Below are 23,114 nucleotides of genomic sequence, written 5' to 3'. Positions count from 1 at the left end.
ATAAGATATCTTAGAAAAACAGATTATATAAGATATCAATTTGCTATATGAGATATGTTATTTATTATATGAGATATCGTATATAATATATAAGATATCTTATTTGTTATATGAGATATCGTATATAATAAATAAGTTATCTTATATACTATATAGGATATCTTATAAACTGTATAAGATATCTAATATCTTCTATGTCATATAAGATATCTTAGAAAAACAGATTATATAAGATATCATATTTGCTATATGAGATATCTTATTTATTATATGAGATATCGTATATAATAAATAAGATATCTTATTAATTATATGAGATATCTTGAAATTCGAATAAATAGTAAAACAGCTTACCATAAAAAAATTATAACAATTCATTGTTAAATAGATATAAGAATATGTGTCAGGTATGAGTGTCAATGAGGCAATTCACCATCCAAGTCATTATTTGTATTAAACATAAAAGACTATTTTGAAATTTTCATATCTTTCTGGTTTTACTCTTTAGTTGAGTTGCTGTCACACTGTACTGTGTTTACTGGAATGCAACATCTTATTCAATCCTTACGAAAATCATCAAGGATATCAAAACTAGATATCTTGTATAGAAAAGATATTTCACTTCTTAACACAGGCAACTTGGATTCAAGGATTTTGTTATTCTTTTAGTTGTTATTTAAAAATGTTTTTCAGTGACTGAAAATGAAAAACATGACAACATTATGTATCAGTTAGCATTAGATACTTGTGTACACGTATGGGAAGTTAAGTCGCCATCTGTGTTTAGGGTTCACAGATACTATACCTCTGCTCTAGGTATAGTAACGTCCCCTACCATACGTATCAAGTATCCATTCTTACTGATACAAACTGAGAGTGAGGAGGCTCAGTTCGACTGATGTGCGGTGGCTCAGTCTGACTGATGTGCGGAGGCTCAGTCAAAACATTTTTGCTTTTACGGTACAAACTGAGAGTGAGGGGGCTCAGTCTGCATGTGAAGCTCTGTAACATGTTTTTACAATACAGACTGAGAGTGAGGGGGCTCAGTCTGCATGTGAAGCTCTGTAACATGCTTTTAAGGGGAAATGGGTATTTTATTTGTTTTTATCAAAATTTTATTGGGGACATTTTACTGTTTTTATCCAAATTTTAATTGGGGGTATTTTACTGTTTTTACTGGTACAAACTGAGAGTGAGGGGGCTCAGTCTTCATGTGAAGCTCTGTAACATGCTTTTATGGGAAAAAAATTGTTTTTATCAAATTTCAATTGGGGGTATTTTACTGTTTTTACTAGAACAAACTGAGAGTGAGGGGGCTCAGTTCGACTGATGTGTGGTGGCTCAGTCTGACTGATATGAGGCTCAATCAAAATATTTTTGCTTTTACAGTACAAACTGAGAGTGAGGGGGCTCAGTCTGCATGTGAAGCTCTGTAACATGTTTTTACGATACAAACTGAGAGTGAGGGGACTCAGTCTGCATGTGAAGCTCTGTAACATGCTTTTAAGGGGAAATGGGTATTTTAATTGTTTTTATCAAATTTTATTGGGGACATTTTACTGTTTTTATCCAAATTTTAATTGGGGGTATTTCACTGTTTTTACTGGTACAAACTGAGAGTGAGGGGGCTCAGTCTGCATGTGAAGCTCTGTAACATGCTTTTATGGGAAAAAAAGGGTATTTTATTTGTTTTTATCAAATTTTAATTGGGGGTATTTTACTGTTTTTACTAGAACAAACTGAGAGTGAGGGGGCTCAGTCTGCATTTGAAGCTCTGTAACATGATTTTATGGGGAAAAAAGGGTATTTTATTTGTTTTTATCAAATTTTAATTGGGGGTATTTTACTGTTTTTACTAGAACGAACTGAGAGTGAGGGGGCTCAGTCTGCACGTGAAGCTCTGTTACATGCTTTTATGGGAAAAAAAGGGTATTTTATTTGTTTTTATCAAATTTTAATTGGGGGTATTTTACTGTTTTTACTGGTACAAAGTGAGAGTGAGGGGGCTCAGTCTGCATGTGAAGCTCTGTAACATGCTTTTATGGGGGGAAATGGGTATTTTATTTGTTTTTATCAAATTTTATTGGGGACATTTTTCTGTTTTTATCCAAATTTTAATTGGGGGTATTTTACTGTTTTTACTGGTACAAAGTGAGAGTGAGGGGGCTCAGCCTGCATGTGAAGCTCTGTAACATGCTTTTATGGGAAATGGATATTTTATTTGTTTTTATCAAATTTTATTGGGGACATTTTACTGTTTTTATCCAAATTTAAATTGGAGATATTTTACCGTTTTTATCTAAATTTTAATTGGAAATATCTAATTGTTTGAAAAGGGACTTGGTATTTTATTTGATTTTATCAAATTCTAATTGGGAATGTTTTTTCCAACTAGGGGATGTTTTACTGTTTTCAGCATGTGAAAGCTCTGTAACATGTTTTAAGGGGAAAAGGGTATTTTATTTTATTCTATCAATCCATCATATATAGTTTGGGAATGGGGGACAAAGTGAATATTTTACTTGTACAAGAGACTTGGTTTTTTTTTGGTTTTTTTTATTTAGTAAAAATGTTAAGCCCCCAAGTCAAATCAAAGACTTAAAAACTGGTACTCCAAAAGGAAAAGATAAGTTACCTAACTGTGGGCGTTTGTCTTGGTGAACTAGCACCTTAAAGTCCAGCTAACCCACAGGCCAGCTGGCTAGTACAAGCAGACAGGTATTTTTAATACCATTTGGCATTTTTAAACTTTGGCATTTTTCATTTGGCTTTTTGCTTTATATGTTTTGAACTATTTGGATTTTTATAACATTTGGCATTTTTCATGTACTTTTTTTTCAACACACCCAAAACACTTAAATTGAGAGTTAAATATACACTTTTGGCATTCATAATGTTTATCAATCAAGGTAGCATTCTATTTTTAAAATTTACATTACACAATTTGGCTTTCTGTAACTTTGGCTGTTAATCTTTTGTACGAATGCTATGATAACCATTATGTGTAGAAAATAAGACTACATTTCTAAAAGTGGCTCAGGATCATATGTTTATGTTTGATATCAAGTTCTAAGTTTCCATCTTATTTCTAAAATTTAAGTTCTTCCATATCTGATACATCATATAATATTGTATTCATCTACTAACCCAATTTTCTCATAGGGACTTAACACGAAGCAGAACAGAGGGTATAGGTGGTAGGTGGTTAAGGGTATTACAAATAGATGAAAAGGTGAGGAAGGGAGGGAGAAAAATAAAATGATTGAGAGGGTGAGGGTATATGATTGTGAGTGGAATTTGGAGAGGGAGGAAATCTGTGAGAGAATGGAATTTCATGGTAAGGGCTGGATGTACTGGTCTGGAAGTTCAGTTTTCTGTTTTGTCTCATGTAGTTTCTATTTTCTTCATCAATTCTATAAGTTTAAATATTGAAATTGCTGCCGTCTAAAATTTAACAGGGTTAACAGCCTTTCTTGTTACTGTTTATGTGCTGCTTATTTATAACTATTGTAGCACTTCTCAGTTACTAGATAGAGTTGTAGCTTTTCATCAGTTTTAGCAGCAGCTAAGTGTATCCTGTCTATTTCGGAATGACCAGGTTGTGAGACTCAAACGTGTTTTCTTTGATTATGGAGACATTTTCTTTTCTTCCCATAAGCTGATAAGTTTCTGTTTTTATCATTTACAGGCTGACTAAACATGATTTTGCACAAATTTGATAACAGCTAGGATAGTTATATAACTGTTGTTCAACTACTGAGTCTGTTTTTGATATGCTCTCTAAATAAATGCATGTGGCATATTTATATATAGTATGCTAAACTGTTGGTAGGTTGGGATTGATATTTGGGGTTATGGTCCCAGCAGGCCCAAATTAGGGCCCCAAAAAGCATTTTTATTGTATCCAGACAATAACTTGTTGAACGTTGTATGGGTCTCTACCATTATTTTACCACAATTTTCCATACCATAAAGGGATGGTTAGGACTGGCTTTAGAGGGTAAAGACTCAAACTAGTTAGGATTTAGAGGGAAAACAAGTTCATAATGTTATGTTTGAATTACCTCCCTCAAACTGCTTTTAAATCAGTATAAAGAAATGTTGTACTGTCTTGAGGTAATAAGCTGTCAATTTATTTTTTAGAAAAAAGTACAAATTTACTGAACTCAGAGGAAAATTCAAAACGGAAAGTCCTTAATCAAATGGCAATGGTGGATTGAATCTTGTTTTATAGCTAGCTAAACCTCTCACTCATATGATAGTCAAATCAAATTCCATTATATTGACAAGGATTTGTGAACAAAACAAACAGGCATAAAAGGTAAAAATGTCAAAAATACAGCAGTCAACACAGAACTTACTCATTCAAACTGTAAACAGCAATAATTTCCATTAAAGTAAGATCTACAAATAAGTCAACATGACCAAAATGGTCAGTTGACCCCTTAAGGAGTTATTGCCCTTTAAAGTAAATTGTTAACAATATTTTGTAAATTTATATCTTTTGCAAAAATCTTATCCTCTGAAATTACTAAAACAACTTTAACTAAACTTGACCACAATCATCATTAGGGTATCTAGTAAAAAATTGTGTCTGATGACCCCACTCGCTAACCAAGATGGCTGACATGATTAAAAATAGTACATATGCTGAAATGCAGTTTTTGGCTCATATCTTTAAAACCAAAGCATTTAGAGCAAATATGATATGAATAAAACTGTTCAAATTGTCCGACAAATCAAGCAACTTGTTGAGTTGCTGCCCCTGAATAGGTAATGTTAAGAACATACTAGTAATATTTTGCAGCTTTTGGTTATTATCATGAATATTATTATAGATAGAGATAAACTGTAAACAGCAATAATGTACAGCAAAGTAAGAGCTACAAATAAGTCAACATGACCAAAGTGGTCAATTAACCCTAAAGGAGTTATTGCCCTTTAAAGTCATAGTTTAACAATTTTCATAAATTTTGTAAGTTATTTCAAAATATTTCCCACTGTCACTCCTGGGCCAAGTTCATTTTAGATAGAGATACTTGTAAGCAGTAAGATTGTTCAGTAAAGTAAAATCTACAAACACATCACCAAAACACAATTTTGTCATGAATCCATCTGCGTCCTTTGTTTAATATGCATATAGACCAAGGTGAGCGACACAGGCTCTTTAAGGCCTCTAGTTCTATTTAGTTGTTTGAGTATCTCTTGTTTTTTGCTTTATTATGCATGACATGAAACCATAACTCCATGTTCTAAACCCTAAATCATGTGCATTGTGTTTCAATATGAAAATATCAAGGGGTGAACGTCAATGATAGTAGCCATTTTGTGACAGAAATAAGCAAAAGACATGTCCTCGGTTTGATGGTAAACCAACCAATGCGATATTCCCTCACGGTAATTCAATTTATATGGGGCATGCTATGCCTTAAAACTTTTCTAGATGTACAGGTTTGTCTGTACTTAGCGTTAATTTTGGGGTGAAAATATCTTAGACATTTCCCACACAGATCATAATTATGTTAAACATGAATCTATTTATTTGAAATTCAATCATAATGGTACTGTATATAATACCGTGGTTGTATGGGTCGCATGCTGAACATGAAAAAGCTTACCTCCGATAATTTTCAATAACTAGAAGAAAAGATGAATTTTAAAGCAGAATTATTTAAAGATGTAACCAATTTAAGGGAAAGCTTAAAGCTCTACAGGACTTTCTATATCTTATTACTGTATAGAAAGTCCCTGCCGTAAGTAATAACAATGTAGGTTTGTAAGTTACGGTACAGTACATCCTATATTTTAGTTGTGAAAAACACATATTGATAGAGTCAGAACTTTACATTTTTTATGCATTCAAAACATAACAATGTCTCAGTCATTTCCAGTACTACCGATTTTGGTACAGAAATAGTATTTGTGCAAAAGTAGCGGTGTACCAGAACTTTGGTCAATAACAAAAAAAACCTTAACCTTTCCCACCTTGGTGTGTGGATCCAAGCCACCTTAACCAATTGCCTATCATTTGTACCTAGTGTGGTTAAAAGCTGTGCCGTATGGATTTTTTATTATTCAATGGAATTTTATCAAGTTTGCCGAATATTCTAAAATATAGAATAATTAGATAAAGGAAGATGAGGTGTGAGTGCCAATGAAGAGGGGGGTATGAACTTTATCAGGACTCCGGGATCGGATGTTTTTAAGCTCGGGATTTCGGTATTGATCCTTTCGGGATCCGGGAATTTTTCCAATTTCGGGACCTCGGAATTTCTTAAACTTATGAAGTGTATTTTCAAGTTAAATATTGCTATCTAAATAATTTGAGTCGTATATCTATTCAACTCTTTTCAGGTTTACTTTCAGGCATTAGTGGCAAGGTTTCGGTGCAAAATATAGTTAACATGCAAGGTTTCGGTGCAAAATATAGTTAACATGCATTTTGTGTCCGGACACATGGACACCACGATAAATTACAAATATTGAATATAGTAATTCAGTTTAAATGCTTGATTCAATATAAATGACCAAATGACAAATGACAAATGACACAATTGACAAGTCAATCTGATTCAATTTTCTTAAATATAAACAAGGATTTGTATAGTTAGACAAAATCTAACTATACAAATCCTTGATATAAATTATACTGCTAATTTCTTTTTGCATTGTGTTAAGGCACCGGACACATCCATATAGAACACCAATGGCTATACTAATATTTAATATTTAAATCATAACTAAGAATGATTCTTATCAGATCCGTGTTTACATCAGTGTTAACAGGTCTCTTTTCGCCCTTTTTTAATCAAATATTAAAAAAATCAAACATTCAAAAAGTGAAATAATCAAAATTGCACATAAGGTTTAGTATGTTAAAAGTTTAATCAAATATCCTAAACGATCAACTTTAAAAACGATATTTAGAATTTTAATATTTTAATAATTTGGTTAAAATTTCAAAATTTCAAAACTTTTACACAATTTGAAATTTTGATCTTTTAAAACTTTGATAAAAATTCCAAAAATCTAAAATTTCAAAACTTTTTAAAACTGTGAATTGATAAGTGTTACAATGTGACCTTGGAGCATTGGCTCTTTGAAACACAATTTTGTTAATTTGAGTGTGTATCGTCTAGTTGTGATTTCGGTGTATAAAAACAATCTATAATGGTATAGTAAGTTATTGTTTCATTTTACATGGTCACAGACACTAGTTCAGGTCATTAGTGTAACCAGATATACATTGTATTATATGTCTCTGGTGTAACCCTTATTTCTGAGATATCTTTAAGGCGGTGCTTCAATGTAAAAGGAGGTAGATACACATGTACAGTACATGCTTTTGGAGACTAGTTGTGTTTGTTTCTTTCCCTGGGCACAACGATCCCCTGTGTTTCGCCATATTGGGTAACACGCTGTTGTGACAGGTAATTCTGTTTGTCTTAATCCACTCGAAAGGTTATTTCTGGTAAATATAATTGTTTTAGGTTTGACTTAATCTGAGAGTGAACGAGCCAGGACAACTGTGTCTGATTAAATCTCATTGTTTCGTATAATCCATGACCGTTATTTCTCTAAATCTGAGACTACTATGTGTTATAGTAGTCTCAGTCTAAATACACGTAAAAGTTTCTTCATAATATAAGTTCCGAATGGAAGAGATTTGAGGAAGGAATATTTTGTAATAAAATTTCCATTTCCATTGGAACAAATAATACGGTATTTGTTTCAAACAAAATCAATGGTATAACTTACTGTTAGACATAAAGGACAAGGTACGATCAAAAGGCCTGTTTTTGCCCCCCCCCCCTATTTTCTCATTTTCGAATTCTGTTTTGGAAAGCTACTTATTATGTTAAAAAATTCCCTAATGTTTGAAGTTTATTTGGATGAACTTCAAAACCACTTATTTTTGCAACTTTGGGGGGCCCGGGTCAGTTCACCCTGATTCAGGTGTGCCCTAGTTCCTATTCTCCCAGGGTCCATTCCCCCTGATTTTTATTTTTATGCCCCACCTAAGATAGTAGAGGGGCATTATGTTTTCTGGTCTGTTCGTCCGTCTGTTCGTCCGTCTGTCCTGCTTCAGGTTAAAGTTTTTGGTCAAGGTACATTGTAGTTTTTGATGAAGTTGAAGTCCAATCAACTTGAAACTTAGTATACATGTGCCCTACGATATGATATTTCTAATTTAAATTCCAAATTAGAATTTTGACCCCAATTTTACGGTTCACTGAACATAGAAAATGATAGTGCAATTTTCAGTTTAAAGTTTTTGATAAGGCCAAAAAAAAATATATGTCTGTTTTTTTTTAGTGCAATTTTCAGTTTAAAGTTTTTGATAAGGCCAAAAAAAAATATATGTCTGTTTCCTGCTTCTAAGGCAAAAAAATCAGGGTAGGTAGGTCGGGATTTCTTTTTTTGTACTTCCTGTCAGATTTGCAGTCAGTTATATGTCATGTTTGGTTAAGGTCCTGTACCCCAAAATGATTTAATCCCTTTAAAAAAGCTCTAATTGAATAATCCTCCAAGTGCTGACATTTTTAAACTCGCTTATTGTGGCACATTGTCATGGGAGCAGCCATTTTTTGTTTGGGCATAGTAAAATACGGATCTGGATTGGACCGGAACCGATTTTTTTCCGGATTTGAATAAAAAGATCTAGGTTTTTTTTTTTTTGTCAGGGTCGGTTGGAAACAGGAAACAGACATATATTTTTTTTTGGCCTGAAGTAGAAGTCCAATCAACTTGAAACTTAGAATACATGTTCCCTTTGATAAGATCATTCTAATGTTAATGCCAAATTAGAGAATTTATTCCAATTTCACGGTCCACTAAACTTAGAAAATGATAGTGCGAGTGGGGCATACGTGTACTGTGGACACATTCTTGTTTATTTTTTGTTGTCACTATAGTAGCATTATTTTAAGTATTTGAACAGAATATATTAAATTTTTTTAAAATTGACAGAATATTTATATTGCCGCAATCAATTATTATCATTTTCCCTTTGATTTTTGATTTGCAGAGTAGGATACTGGAATACAATGTATTTATCTTTATTGATATTTCGTTGTTAACAAAATAATTGTATTCAGTCTGTCATGAATGTATGCAGTATGACTAGTCCCATATCAAAAAGTGGATATTTGCCCACCCAAAATAGATGTGCTGCTTTGTTGCTTCTGGTGCCAACTGACGGTCTTGGAATTACATCTATAAAAATCGGCATCACTCTGTTCATTTTTCATTTATCTCTTTATTTATGTAAGTTTCACCTACATATGTACCTGCCAACCTTTATTTTTCCATATTTAAGGATGTACGTTTGCTTGTCATTTTTTGGAGTTTTTGTCAGATTTTCGAAATCCTCTGGTTTTATCCATTTCAATGCCTTTAAAAATTTTGCCCATGTATAGTTATAAGCAGTTTGTAAAAGTTTTATAAACTTTTATTTAATTTTTGATAGTTTCTGAGAACTTTAACTGTTCAATGATAAAGCTATAAAAAGTCAAGAAAGAACATTTTCCCGCCAAAATTTCAATGGCTATTATCTCAAAAACCAGCACATTGACCCCTAATTTTTGTTTGCTTTTTTGAGTCTTCAATTAATCCCCTATCAATATATACTAGTTTGATGGAAAGTTATTTATTATGAAACTGAGCAGCAGACTTCCTTAAACAGTTTTCACAGAGACATTTCAGCATTTTGACTTTCACTTTCAAATGGATGTCAACTTACGAGAGAGTTCGTGGTCTCGAGACTCAAAATATGCAAATATTTTTATTTTTTCACTTCCTTTATAGGATATCGATGTTTAACATTTAGTAGCCAACCACGATTTTTCACTTCCTTTACAGGAGATTGGTATGAAGCATTTAGTTCCAAAAACGTTACAATCGGAAGCTCTCGGACATTAGGTAACTTGCATCGTAAATGAACAGGGTGTTACATTATGATCATTTGCATAAATCATCACTGTTTTCTCGTGGTCACGTGATAATCTTTGAAAATGAAAGGCAAAATGCCGAAATCGATGGGACACTGTGAAAACTGTTAGAATATGGAAAAATAACGGTTGGCAGGTAGGTGAAACTTACATAAATGAAGAGATAAATGAAAAATGAACAGATTGATGCCCGATTTATATAATTCCAAAACTGTCAGTCTGCACCATAAGCGACAAAGCAGCGCATCTATTTTGGGTGGGCAAATATCCACTTTTTGATATGGGACAAGTTATCTTGGACCAGACTAGTCTAAGAATATAAATAATGAACTTGTAAATCTCTTTCATAATTTACAGTTTGTACATCATTGCTTTTATTAATTTCAAGCTAGATATTTTATCAAAACAAAATGTTTGTTTTTATTATTAATCCATCAAAAGACAAGTATCTTCTTCTTCTTTATGTATTAAATTCCAATTATGGAACACCTTCTGATTGGAATTATTTCCAGATGAGGAGTTATAAAAGTTTCACAATAATCAGTGATCCAAATTATTTTGTCATTGAACATTTAATGATCAGGCCAAATAAAAAAGCATGTGTGTTTCCTGTTTCCCTACCTACCCTATATTTTAAGCTTAGAAATAGCCTACCCTAAAGTTTTTTTGGTCATTTTTCAATAAGCACTGTTGAAGTCAGGATTTCTCTCCCATAGACTCAATGTAAAAAAAAATGGTAAAATAAAAAAAAATCCCTACCTACCTACCCTATTTTTTTCAAAGAGGAAACAGGAAACACACATATTATTTTATTTGGCCTCATAAACAAGCCATTTAAACTTTAAATATTTCAATGTTTCCATAAATTTCAAGAATATAAATGATATATATACCATAGAAATATCTGAATAAGTTTATTCAACTTCAATTTTTTATTGGATCTTCAAAAAAACAAAAAAAATAGTATCAACCGACCCTGTTTTTGACACAGGTTTCTGTTAATTGGCATAATAATTTATCTAACTTGCTTCTACTGGCACAGAAAGCAAGTAAAACATTTTATTAATGTCAAAAGGTATTCCAAATAGGTTAAAATCCAAGAAATTTTCACAGCAGGTGCTTCAAAAACATTGCAAAAGGCTGACTTCCGGTATTTGAAACTAATTACGGATCCATACTTGGAAAAGCCATGATACATTTGTAATTATCCAGATATATAGTTTACAATGCCAAAAAAAATAATGTAAAAAAATATAAAAAAATATGACCTACTGAACCTATTTTTCAAAATGATGTTACCGGAAACCACATATTATGTTTTTAGGCCTCATCATACCTGGTCCTTTGTCCTGGTAAAACATGTGACAGTGGACATATACATTTTGTACATGTACATGTACACTACAAGTCTAAACCACACGGGCAAAATTTGTTCGAACTGGATGGTACAAAATGTATCTAACATCTGGCACAATGACGGAACATCAATAGACAGAAGAAAGATAGGTTTCTCCTTATTTTCTTTTTTTTTTTTTATGATATTGAAGAAAATAATTACCATTAGAAGATGCTCATTCAATGCCTTATCTAAATCTGGGTCTTGAAATAGAATAAGTAACAAGAATTGCTTTTTTGGGGAAATTTTATTACATGCACAATGTACATGTTTATGTATGAAGATGATAAGATACATTTATGTACCTGACTTTATCATTCTAACATCTGCATCTCTCAAAATGGCAGAAGCTGTATATGCTTTACAAAGTTAAGGATGGAATGCAGTACATTTCTTTCATAAAGATGTATTTCATTTTTGTTTTGTAGATATAAACAGAAAATGCCTCCTAAAAAGAAAGTAGAAGCCAATGTTCCAACTCCTTTTTTTGGAAGATTGGGATCGAATCTAAAGATTGGTATTGTAGGATTACCAAATGTAGGGTAAGATTGTCTAAAGATTGGTAATGTAGGATTACCAAATGTTGGTAAGATTGTCTAAAGATTGGTAATGTAGGATTACCAAATGTAGGGTAAGATTGTCTAAAGATTGGTAATGTAGGATTACCAAATGTTGGTAAGATTGTCTAAAGATTGGTAATGTAGGATTACCAAATGTAGGGTAAGATTGTCTAAAGATTGGTAATGTAGGATTACCAAATGTTGGTAAGATTGTCTAAAGATTGGTAATGTAGGATTACCAAATGTAGGGTAAGATTGTCTAAAGATTGGTATTGTAGGATTACCAAATGTAGGGTAAGATTGTCTAAAGATTGGTAATGTAGGATTACCAAATGTTGGTAAGATTGTCTAAAGATTGGTAATGCAGGATTACCAAATGTAGGGTAAGATTGTCTAAAGATTGGTAATGTAGGATTACCAAATGTTGGTAAGATTGTCTAAAGATTGGTAATGTAGGATTACCAAATGTAGGGTAAGATTGTCTAAAGATTGGTAATGTAGGATTACCAAATGTTGGTAATATTGTCTAAAGATTGGTATTGTAGGATTACCAATTGTGGGTAAGATTGTCTAAAGATTGGTAATGTAGGATTACCAAATGTGGGTAAGATTGTCTAAAGATTGGTATTGTAGGATTACCAAATGTGGGTAAGATTGTCTAAAGATTGGTAATGTAGGATTACCAAATGTAGGGTAAGATTGTCTAAAGATTGGTAATGTAGGATTACTAAATGTAGGGTAAGATTGTCTTAAGATTGGTAATGTAGGATTACCAAATGTTGGTAAGATTGTCTAAAGATTGGTAATGTAGGATTACCAAATGTAGGGTAAGATTGTCTAAAGATTGGTAATGTAGGATTACCAAATGTTGGTAAGATTGTCTAAAGATTGGTATTGTAGGATTACCAAATGTGGGTAAGATTGTCTAAAGATTGGTATTGTAGGATTACCAAATGTGGGTAAGATTGTCTAAAGATTGGTAATGTAGGATTACCAAATGTGGGTAAGATTGTCTAAAGATTGGTATTGTAGGATTACCAAATGTGGGTAAGATTGTCTAAAGATTGGTAATGTAGGATTACCAAATGTAGGGTAAGATTGTCTAAAGATTGGTAATGTAGGATTACCAAATGTAGGGTAAGATTGTCTAAAGATTGGTAATGTAGGATTACCAAATATAGGGTAAGATTGTCTAAAGATTGGTAATGTAGGATTACCAAATGTAGGGTAAGATTGACTAAAGATTGGTAATGTAGGATTACCAAATGTGGGTAAGATTGTCTAAAGATTGGTAATGTAGGATTACCAAATGTAGGGTAAGATTGTCTAAAGATTGGTAATGTAGGATTACCAAATGTGGGTAAGATTGTCTAAAGATTGGTATGGTAGGATTACCAAATGTGGGTAAGATTGTCTAAAGATTGGTATTGTAGGATTACCAAATGTGGGTAAGATTGTCTAAAGATTGGTATTGTAGGATTACCAAATATAGGATAATATTGTCTAAAGCAAGGATCAGGCAGTTGAGTTCTATATATATTTCGGTCATTTTAACATGAGTTTTTATGCCCTTATCGTAGCAGAGGAGACACCCTTGTCTGTACATGCATAAATTGGGTTCTGATCTCCAACTTTAGTTTCCCTTAACCAAATGTCATGAATCTTATTCACAATGCTTATTACCACAAAATATTTGTGGTTGTTACTTTTACCATTCTCGAGTTATGCCCGTTGACAAATGGAAAAATTACTGATTTTATTTGTTTTCTTTCTTTAATATACTGACTTTAATGATTATTTGTCATTTAAAATACTCTGAATTAATGTCTGTTTTATTGAATTTCTAAAGTAATGGTTGTACATGTATGCTCCTTACACATTATAATAAATATGTTTTATTTCTAAGAATTTGTTAGAACTGACTCAGTATGTATTAGGTAATAAAACAGTTGTTGAATGTGTAACAGTGAAATAGATCAAAATATGTTTCCCTCGGTAGGAAGATCAGCTCATTGTTCTATTGCCCTCAGTCGTTGGCTTCGGGCAATACCTCTGGTTATATATTTTGATCTATCACATAGTTACATATTAAATAACTGTTTAATATATACAACATGTATGCAAACAAAACTGTTATATATTTTACAGGAAATCCACTTTTTTCAACACATTAACCAAAAGTCAAGCTACTGCAGAAAATTTTCCATTCTGTACAATAGACCCTAATGAAAGTAAGTAAACATATACTATTATAGAATAGATGATTTGTACAATAGACCCTAATGAAAGTAAGTAAACATATACTATTATAGGATAGGTGATTTGTACAATAGACCCTAATGAAAGTAAGTAAACATATACTATTATAGGATAGGTGATTTGTACAATAGACCCTAATGAACGTAAGTAAACATATACTATTATAGGATAGATGATTTGTACAATAGACCCTAATGAAAGTAAGTAAACATATACTATTATAGGATAGGTGATTTGTACAATAGACCCTAATGAACGTAAGTAAACATATACTATTATAGGATAGATGATTTGTACAATAGACCCTAATGAAAGTAAGTAAACATATACTATTATAGGATAGATGATTTGTACAATAGACCCTAATGAAAGTAAGTAAACTTATACTATTATAGGATAGGTGATTTGTACAATAGACCCTAATGAAAGTAAGTAAACATATACTATTATAGGATAGGTGATTTGTACAATAGACCCTAATGAACGTAAGTAAACATATACTATTATAGGATAGATGATTTGTACAATAGACCCTAATGAAAGTAAGTAAACATATACTATTATAGGATAGATGATTTGTACAATAGACCCTAATGAACGTAAGTAAACATATACTATTATAGGATAGATGATTTGTACAATAGACCCTAATGAAAGTAAGTAAACATATACTATTATAGGATAGATGATTTGTACAATAGACCCTAATGAAAGTAAGTAAACTTATACTATTATAGGATAGGTGATTTGTACAATAGACCCTAATGAAAGTAAGTAAACATATACTATTATAGGATAGGTGATTTGTACAATAGACCCTAATGAACGTAAGTAAACATATACTATTATAGGATAGATGATTTGTACAATAGACCCTAATGAAAGTAAGTAAACATATACTATTATAGGATAGGTGATTTGTACAATAGACCCTAATGAACGTAAGTAAACATATACTATTATAGGATAGATGATTTGTACAATAGACCCTAATGAAAGTAAGTAAACATATACTATTATAGGATAGATGATTTGTACAATAGACCCTAATGAAAGTAAGTAAACATATACTATTATAGGATAGATGATTTGTACAATAGACCCTAATGAAAGTAAGTAAACATATACTATTATAGGATAGATGGTTTGTACAATAGACCCTAATGAAAGTAAGTAAACTTATACTATTATAGGATAGATGATTTGTACAATAGACCCTAATGAAAGTAAGTAAACATATACTATTATAGGATAGGTGATTTGTACAATAGACCCTAATGAAAGTAAGTAAACATATACTATTATAGGATAGATGGTTTGTACAATAGACCCTAATGAAAGTAAGTAAACTTATACTATTATAGGATAGATGATTTGTACAATAGACCCTAATGAAAGTAAGTAAACTTATACTATTATAGGATAGATGATTTGTACAATAGACCCTAATGAAAGTAAGTAAACATATACTATTATAGGATAGATGATTTGTACAATAGACCCTAATGAAAGTAAGTAAACATATACTATTATAGAATAGGTGATTTGTACAATAGACCCTAATGAAAGTAAGTAAACTTATACTATTATAGGATAGGTGATTTGTACAATAGACCCTAATGAAAGTAAGTAAACATATACTATTATAGGATAGGTGATTTGTACAATAGACCCTAATGAACGTAAGTAAACATATACTATTATAGGATAGATGATTTGTACAATAGACCCTAATGAAAGTAAGTAAACATATACTATTATAGGATAGATGATTTGTACAATAGACCCTAATGAACGTAAGTAAACATATACTATTATAGGATAGATGATTTGTACAATAGACCCTAATGAAAGTAAGTAAACATATACTATTATAGGATAGATGATTTGTACAATAGACCCTAATGAAAGTAAGTAAACTTATACTATTATAGGATAGGTGATTTGTACAATAGACCCTAATGAAAGTAAGTAAACATATACTATTATAGGATAGGTGATTTGTACAATAGACCCTAATGAACGTAAGTAAACATATACTATTATAGGATAGATGATTTGTACAATAGACCCTAATGAAAGTAAGTAAACATATACTATTATAGGATAGGTGATTTGTACAATAGACCCTAATGAACGTAAGTAAACATATACTATTATAGGATAGATGATTTGTACAATAGACCCTAATGAAAGTAAGTAAACATATACTATTATAGGATAGATGATTTGTACAATAGACCCTAATGAAAGTAAGTAAACATATACTATTATAGGATAGATGATTTGTACAATAGACCCTAATGAAAGTAAGTAAACATATACTATTATAGGATAGATGGTTTGTACAATAGACCCTAATGAAAGTAAGTAAACTTATACTATTATAGGATAGATGATTTGTACAATAGACCCTAATGAAAGTAAGTAAACATATACTATTATAGGATAGGTGATTTGTACAATAGACCCTAATGAAAGTAAGTAAACATATACTATTATAGGATAGATGGTTTGTACAATAGACCCTAATGAAAGTAAGTAAACTTATACTATTATAGGATAGATGATTTGTACAATAGACCCTAATGAAAGTAAGTAAACTTATACTATTATAGGATAGATGATTTGTACAATAGACCCTAATGAAAGTAAGTAAACATATACTATTATAGGATAGATGATTTGTACAATAGACCCTAATGAAAGTAAGTAAACATATACTATTATAGAATAGGTGATTTGTACAATAGACCCTAATGAAAGTAAGTAAACATATACTATTATAGGATAGATGATTTGTACAATAGACCCTAATGAAAGTAAGTAAACTTATACTATTATAGAATAGATGATTTGTACAATAGACCCTAATGAAAGTAAGTAAACATATACTATTATAGGATAGGTGATTTGTACAATAGACCCTAATGAACGTAAGTAAACTTATACTATTATAGGATAGATGGTTTGTACAATAGACCCTAATGAAAGTAAGTAAACTTATACTATTATAGGATAGATGATTTGTTTGATTTTTATACGACCGCAAAAATTATATTGGTCATTTATTGGTATCACATTTAGTAAAAGTGAATGGAAATCTATGAAATTTTAACACAAGGTTTATGACCACAAAAGGAAGGTTGGGATTGATTTTGGGAGTTTTGGTCCCAACATTTTAGGAATTAGGGGCCAAAGAGGGCCCAAATAAGCATTTTCTTGGTTTTCGCACTATAACTTTAGTTTAAGTAAATTGAAATCTATGAAATTTTGACACAAGGTTTATGACCACAAAAGAAAGGTTGGGATTGATTTTAAGAAGTTTGGTTCCACCAGTTTAGGAATTAGGGGCCAAAAAAGGGCCCAATTAAGCAATATTTATTGTTTTTTGCACAATAACTTTAGTATAAGTAAATAGAAATCAATGAAATTTAAACACAAAGTTTATGAACACAAAAGGAAGGTTAGGATTGATTTTGGGAGTTAAGGTCCAAACAGTTTAGGAATTAGGGGCCAAAAAGGGGCCCAAATAAGCATTTTACTTGGTTTTTGCACCATAACTTTAGTCATGTTAGTATAAGTGAATAGAAATCTATAATAATTTAACACAAGGTTTATGACCATTAAAGGAAGGTTGGAATTGATTTTGGAAGTTTTGGTCCCAACAGTTTAGGAATAAGGGGCCCATAGGGTCGCAAAATTATACTTTGTTTGATTTCATAAAAAATTGAATAATTGGTCCGAGACCACCATTGTCGTCCCTTGATTTTCGTTGTTCACAAATATAGTCCCTAGTGTTGACAATGGGTTACTTGCCATTAATTTTTATACCCCTTCCAAATTTATTTCTCCATGTTAAATGCCTCAAATTGCAAGTAGGGGGATGAAATTACACTGTAAAAAAATTTGGGTCCAGAATTTTAGAGGAAAGTAGTGATTTTGTCCAGCTGAAAAAGGTTGAAAATGAGCACTTCGGAAGCTGTCAAAAGATTTCAAGACGCCCTAAACATAAAATTGTCCATATTTTGAGTTAGAGCTGATGAAGTTTTCTATAATTTTGATATAATTTGTCCCAAAAGTAGTACAACACACTGTAAAAGTGTCTTTGAGAAAGCGCAGGTGGGATTTTTTTTATTTTCATTAATGTTCTAAAAGAAATGCACTACGAATTAATTGTGTTCTCGGACCTAAGAGGTGAAATCTGTAAATATAGAATTTGTACTCTGGCAACTTCCCTAAATGATTTGATGGTGTCAACTTGTCAAATAGGATGAAACTAAAGGATTTCAACTTTTATTTTATAGAATTTCTGCAAAAATGACCAATTTTGGCATTTTATGGTCAAAATAGGCATTTTATAACTTTTTCAATATTGATGCATAAATGGCATCCTGACTTTCTATCTGACAGGTTTTCATGTGTCAATATTTGTGTTTCTATGCCTTTATCTACTTCTTTTACTTATTTATGAACTCTGAATCTACAGAAAAGAAGTTTATCTCAGACAAAATGTGCAAAATGTGTTGTATAAATGACCCTTGTCTAACGCCTTGTTTGGATGAAGTCAATAGTGGGGAGCTTGGTACATAAAATTTGATGTCCATAATAAAGACCTCACTAAATTTGTATCAAATGCACTTTACAATGTCTATTGTACCTGTTCCATTTCACATAATATCTTTCTTTTCTTCTGTAGAATAGCAAGTGGTTTAAATATAAGCCTGTTGAGAATAAATTGCATGCAAGTTTTTCCCTAAAAGGCAAAAATCTTTGTATCAGACCATACTGCTTGTAAGAAAAGTTAATTGCAAGAGTCTTTTTGTGCTCAGATTTGCTGTATCATGTCACATGAGTATAGAAATGATAAAAAAAGACACAAATTTTTATTTCTTATAGCCTCAATATGCATTTTTTAATGTAAATATGTGGCACGGCCTAAATTGACCCTAAATTTTTTCCAGTCTTACCTGGCCTAAGACCCTTTTAAACTAATATGATATGTTATTTGTAACTTTTCTTTCCATTTAAAGTACTTTCAATACATATGTTAGGATTATTTATAACCAAAAAGCTTCACAAATTTAAAATTGCTGGAAAATATTACATCTTCATGTAAGGCCCCCCTTCATTGAAAAACCTCAATTTTTAGGCGCAGGCTCATATAAATTTGACTTTTGAATAATTATGCCAAGTCTGATAAATCAAATGAGTACTCTATTGCTTTTAGTACATGATAAGTTATATATTAAGGCATTTAAAAAGTATTTTTTTGCAATATTTTAATTTTTAAAGCCCCAAATGTTGATAGTTGAAATTTTTCAATTTTAACGTCAAAATTTTACACGCAAAGATGAGTATAGAACTTAACTTAATGTCTACAATATACATCCTATTGTCATGAAACTTTGTAATCAGTGTTATAATTCATTAAGCTTTGGTCATACCAAGGTTTTTTAAGATTTGTCAACTCTTTCTACCCTATTAGGTCCGAGACCACCATTGTCGTCCCTTGATTTTCGTTGTTCACAAATATAGTCCCTAGTGTTGACAGTGGGTTACTTGCCATTAATTTTTATACCCCTTCCAAATTTATTTCTCCATGTTAAATGCCTCAAATTGCAAGTAGGGGGATGAAATTACACTGTAAAAAAATTTGGGTCCAGAATTTTAAAGGAAAGTAGTGATTTGGTCCAGCTGAAAAAGGTTGAAAATGAGCACTTCGGAAGCTGTCAAAAGATTTCAAGACGCCCTAAACATAAAATTGTCCATATTTTGAGTTAGAGCCGATGAAGTTTTCTATAATTTTGATTTAATTTGTCCCAAAAGTAGTACAACACACTGTAAAAGTGTCTTTGAGAAAGCGCAGGTGGGATTTTTTTTATTTTCATTAATGTTCTAAAAGAAATGCACTACAAATTAATTGTGTTCTCGGACCAATTGAGGTTCTTTGATATGCCAAATCTAACTGTGTATGTAGATTCCTAATTTTTGGTCCCGTTTTCAAATTGGTCTACATTAAGGTCCAAAGGGTCCAAAAGGTCCAAAATTAAACTTAGTTTGATTTTAACAAAAATTGAATCCTTGGTTTTTTTTGATATGCTGAATTTAAAAATGGTCTTAGATTTTTGATTATTGGCCCAGTTTTCAAGTTGGTCCAAATCGGGGTCCAAAATTAAATTTGTTTGATTTCCTCAAAAATTGAATAATTGGGATTCTTTGATATGCCAAATCTAACTGTGTATGTAGATTCTTAATATTTGGTCCCGTTTTCATATTGGTCTACATCAAAAGTCCAAAGGGTCCAAAATTAAACTAAGTTTGATTTATACAAAAATTGAATTCTTGGGCTTCTTTGATATGCTGAATTTAAACATGTACTTAGATTTTTGATTATGGGCCCAGTTTTCAAGTTGGTCAAAATCAGGATCCAAAATTATTATATTAAGTATTGTGCAATAGCGCAACAAATTTTCAATTGCACAGTATTCAGCAATAGCAAGAAATCTTCAATTGCACAGTATTGTGCAATAGCAAGAAATTTTCAATTGCACAGTATTGCACAATAGCAAGAAATCTTCAATTGCACAGTATTGTGCAATAGCAAGAAATATCTTATTGCACAATATTGTGCAATAGCAAAAAATTTTCAATTGGAGTTATCTTTCTTTGTCCAGAATAGTAGTTGAATCAACTTAAATCATTGTTTTATACAATATACAATGTATATTCACTTTTACTACCAAGTGATGAATTAATACTAATCTTTACCATTCAGTGATAACAAGCACTTTTTTACATTTTAATATGTATTTAAATGAGTAGTTATTGTTGCAAACTCCATTAGAAATTTGAATTGAGATCAGTTTTGGAATAAGGGAAAGGGAAAAAAAAAAGAAAATTCAGCAATCTAAGGTGTTCCTTAAGTGGTCTATAAATAAAAGAGTGTACTTGTTCAGTGAAAATAGATGTAACACTAAACTTCAAAACATACAGTTGAACCTCGTTGTGTCGAACTCGGTTGTGTTGAAAACTCGGATGAATCGAAGTAATTTCTCGGTCCCGGTAAAATTCCCGTTTCATCAATGCATAATTTCCTCTGATGAGTCGAATTTGGTTGATTCGAGTACTTGGTTAAGTTGAGTAAATTTTAAAGTCCCCTTGAAGTAAAATAATGTAAATTGACCCTGATGTCTCGAACTTCAAAAGTAAGAATTTTCGAAAGATGCAGACCTAATCATGCTTATGATGAAAATTCAAATCAGATATATTTCCTATGTCAACTAATCAATTTCAAAAGAGATTAAAGCTGAGTAAACATACTTGTTTGTATAACAGTTAAAATGACATGTTTATGGTGACCGCTTATTAACACCTTTGTTGATTGTTCAAGTGGAATGTTAGTTTGTTGAACATTTTTCACCTGAGATAAAACGAAAAGATTTTAATTGACTCAACCGAGATTAAATGAATCATTAGATTTAAAACTCATCAATTACCATAGATAAAGGATGAGGACAATTATAATAAATTCATGATAATTTAATGTTAAGCAGACGACCTCATCAAAGACCGTTCAGAACTTATTTCGTGCCGCGAGTGATTTCATAATCTATAGCGACTGGCCTTTGTTAATATTTGTGTAGACTATTGATTTTATTTGTGCATGATTTGTATCTGTACTTCATTTGTACTTGTGTTTTTAATTATTACGAAGGACTAAAAATGGAGATTGAATATACTATCATAAAGTGTCTTATCGAGAGAAAAAAAAGGCACACTGTTAATTGTATCTAGTTAACACAAATCTCATACCATATTTCATGCATTCAAAATTTATGACCACACACTCACTCTTGGATGAGTCGAACCTCGGATGAGTCGAATACTCTGGTCCGGTCCCTTCGACTTCGACACAAAGAGGTTCGACTGTATAAATGAACAAAAGTTAGAACACATACAAGACTAGCAAAGGCCAAAGACTCCTGACTTGGGACAGATGCAAAAAATTTGGTGGGTTGAAAATGTTTTGTAAGATATCAACCCTCCCCCTATACCTCTAGCCAACGTAGAATAAAGAAACACGTAGCAATATGGATGACTTCTCTCTTACAAGAATTCTTGGAATCTGCCTGCATGAGTTTAGAGAAAAGAAATAAAAGACAACACTTGTTACAAAACATCTGTTGTATCCTTTTATATTTCAAGATGACCATAATAGATGTATTCAATAGTCACTAAGCAGCTTTGTATTATTCATTGAGAATACATTGTCTTGATAGCAAAATGTGAAGTTAAGGATGCTGCTAGCTTGATAAAAGGCTGAACAAAGGAATAAGTTGAGGAGCACAGTTTTTACCTATATGAATGATGATTATTTGTTGAAATGCATACTAGTATCCTCCAACTGTAACATGTTGAAATGCATACAAGTATCCTCCAACTGTAACATGTTGAAATGCATACTAGTATCCTCCAACTGTAACATGTTGAAATGCATACTAGTATCCTCCAACTGTAACATGTTGAAAATAAAAACAGGAATTGTCTTCATCAATCTCGGAGAACATTTTCTTAAGATCAAGTTTTAAAAAAAGTTAACTTGTTCTTTATTCTTGGGCAATTTTTATAAGTAGATTTATTAAAGATTATATAACCTATTTAAATGTAAGTATTAATGTTCAAACCATTGGTGGTGAAAAGAATAAAAAGGTAGAATACAAAATCTAGCTGTAGATATATATTTGGTTACATGAGTAGATGAGATATGGTAATTATTTGTCAATTGTATGAAGATGGGTATTTATGATATAATTCATTAACCTGTTTAATTTAACATAATTTCAGGCAGAGTTCCAGTTCCAGATACAAGATTTGATTATCTCTGTGAACATTATAAACCAGCCAGGTAATTTCTGATTCTGTTAGGAATTTTAATTGTATTCAGTA

General features: G+C 31.6%; 1 protein-coding gene across 3 annotated transcripts in view; it reads left to right on the top strand.

The window, feature by feature from the left end:
* The first annotated feature begins 7,288 nt into the window (after positions 1-7,288).
* Positions 7,289-23,114, top strand: part of LOC134693953 (obg-like ATPase 1) — a 51,285-nt gene continuing 35,459 nt past the window's right edge. The window contains exons 1-4 of one of the 3 annotated variants that reach the window (XM_063554931.1): positions 7,289-7,430; positions 11,775-11,888; positions 14,055-14,137; positions 23,013-23,073. In XM_063554931.1, the coding sequence (XP_063411001.1) occupies positions 11,788-11,888; positions 14,055-14,137; positions 23,013-23,073 (245 nt within the window). In that variant the 5' untranslated portion in view covers positions 7,289-7,430; positions 11,775-11,787. Of the gene's footprint in view, positions 7,472-9,897; positions 9,922-11,774; positions 11,889-14,054; positions 14,138-23,012; positions 23,074-23,114 lie in introns of those variants that run through there. The other 2 variants (XM_063554930.1, XM_063554932.1) reach the window with 2 other exon arrangements.

The sequence above is a fragment of the Mytilus trossulus genome, chromosome 13, assembly GCF_036588685.1.
Source record: "Mytilus trossulus isolate FHL-02 chromosome 13, PNRI_Mtr1.1.1.hap1, whole genome shotgun sequence".
Taxonomy (NCBI): Eukaryota; Metazoa; Mollusca; class Bivalvia; order Mytilida; family Mytilidae; genus Mytilus; species Mytilus trossulus.
Note: the sequence above shows the minus strand (reverse complement) of the source record. Positions and strands in the feature narration are given on the sequence as shown.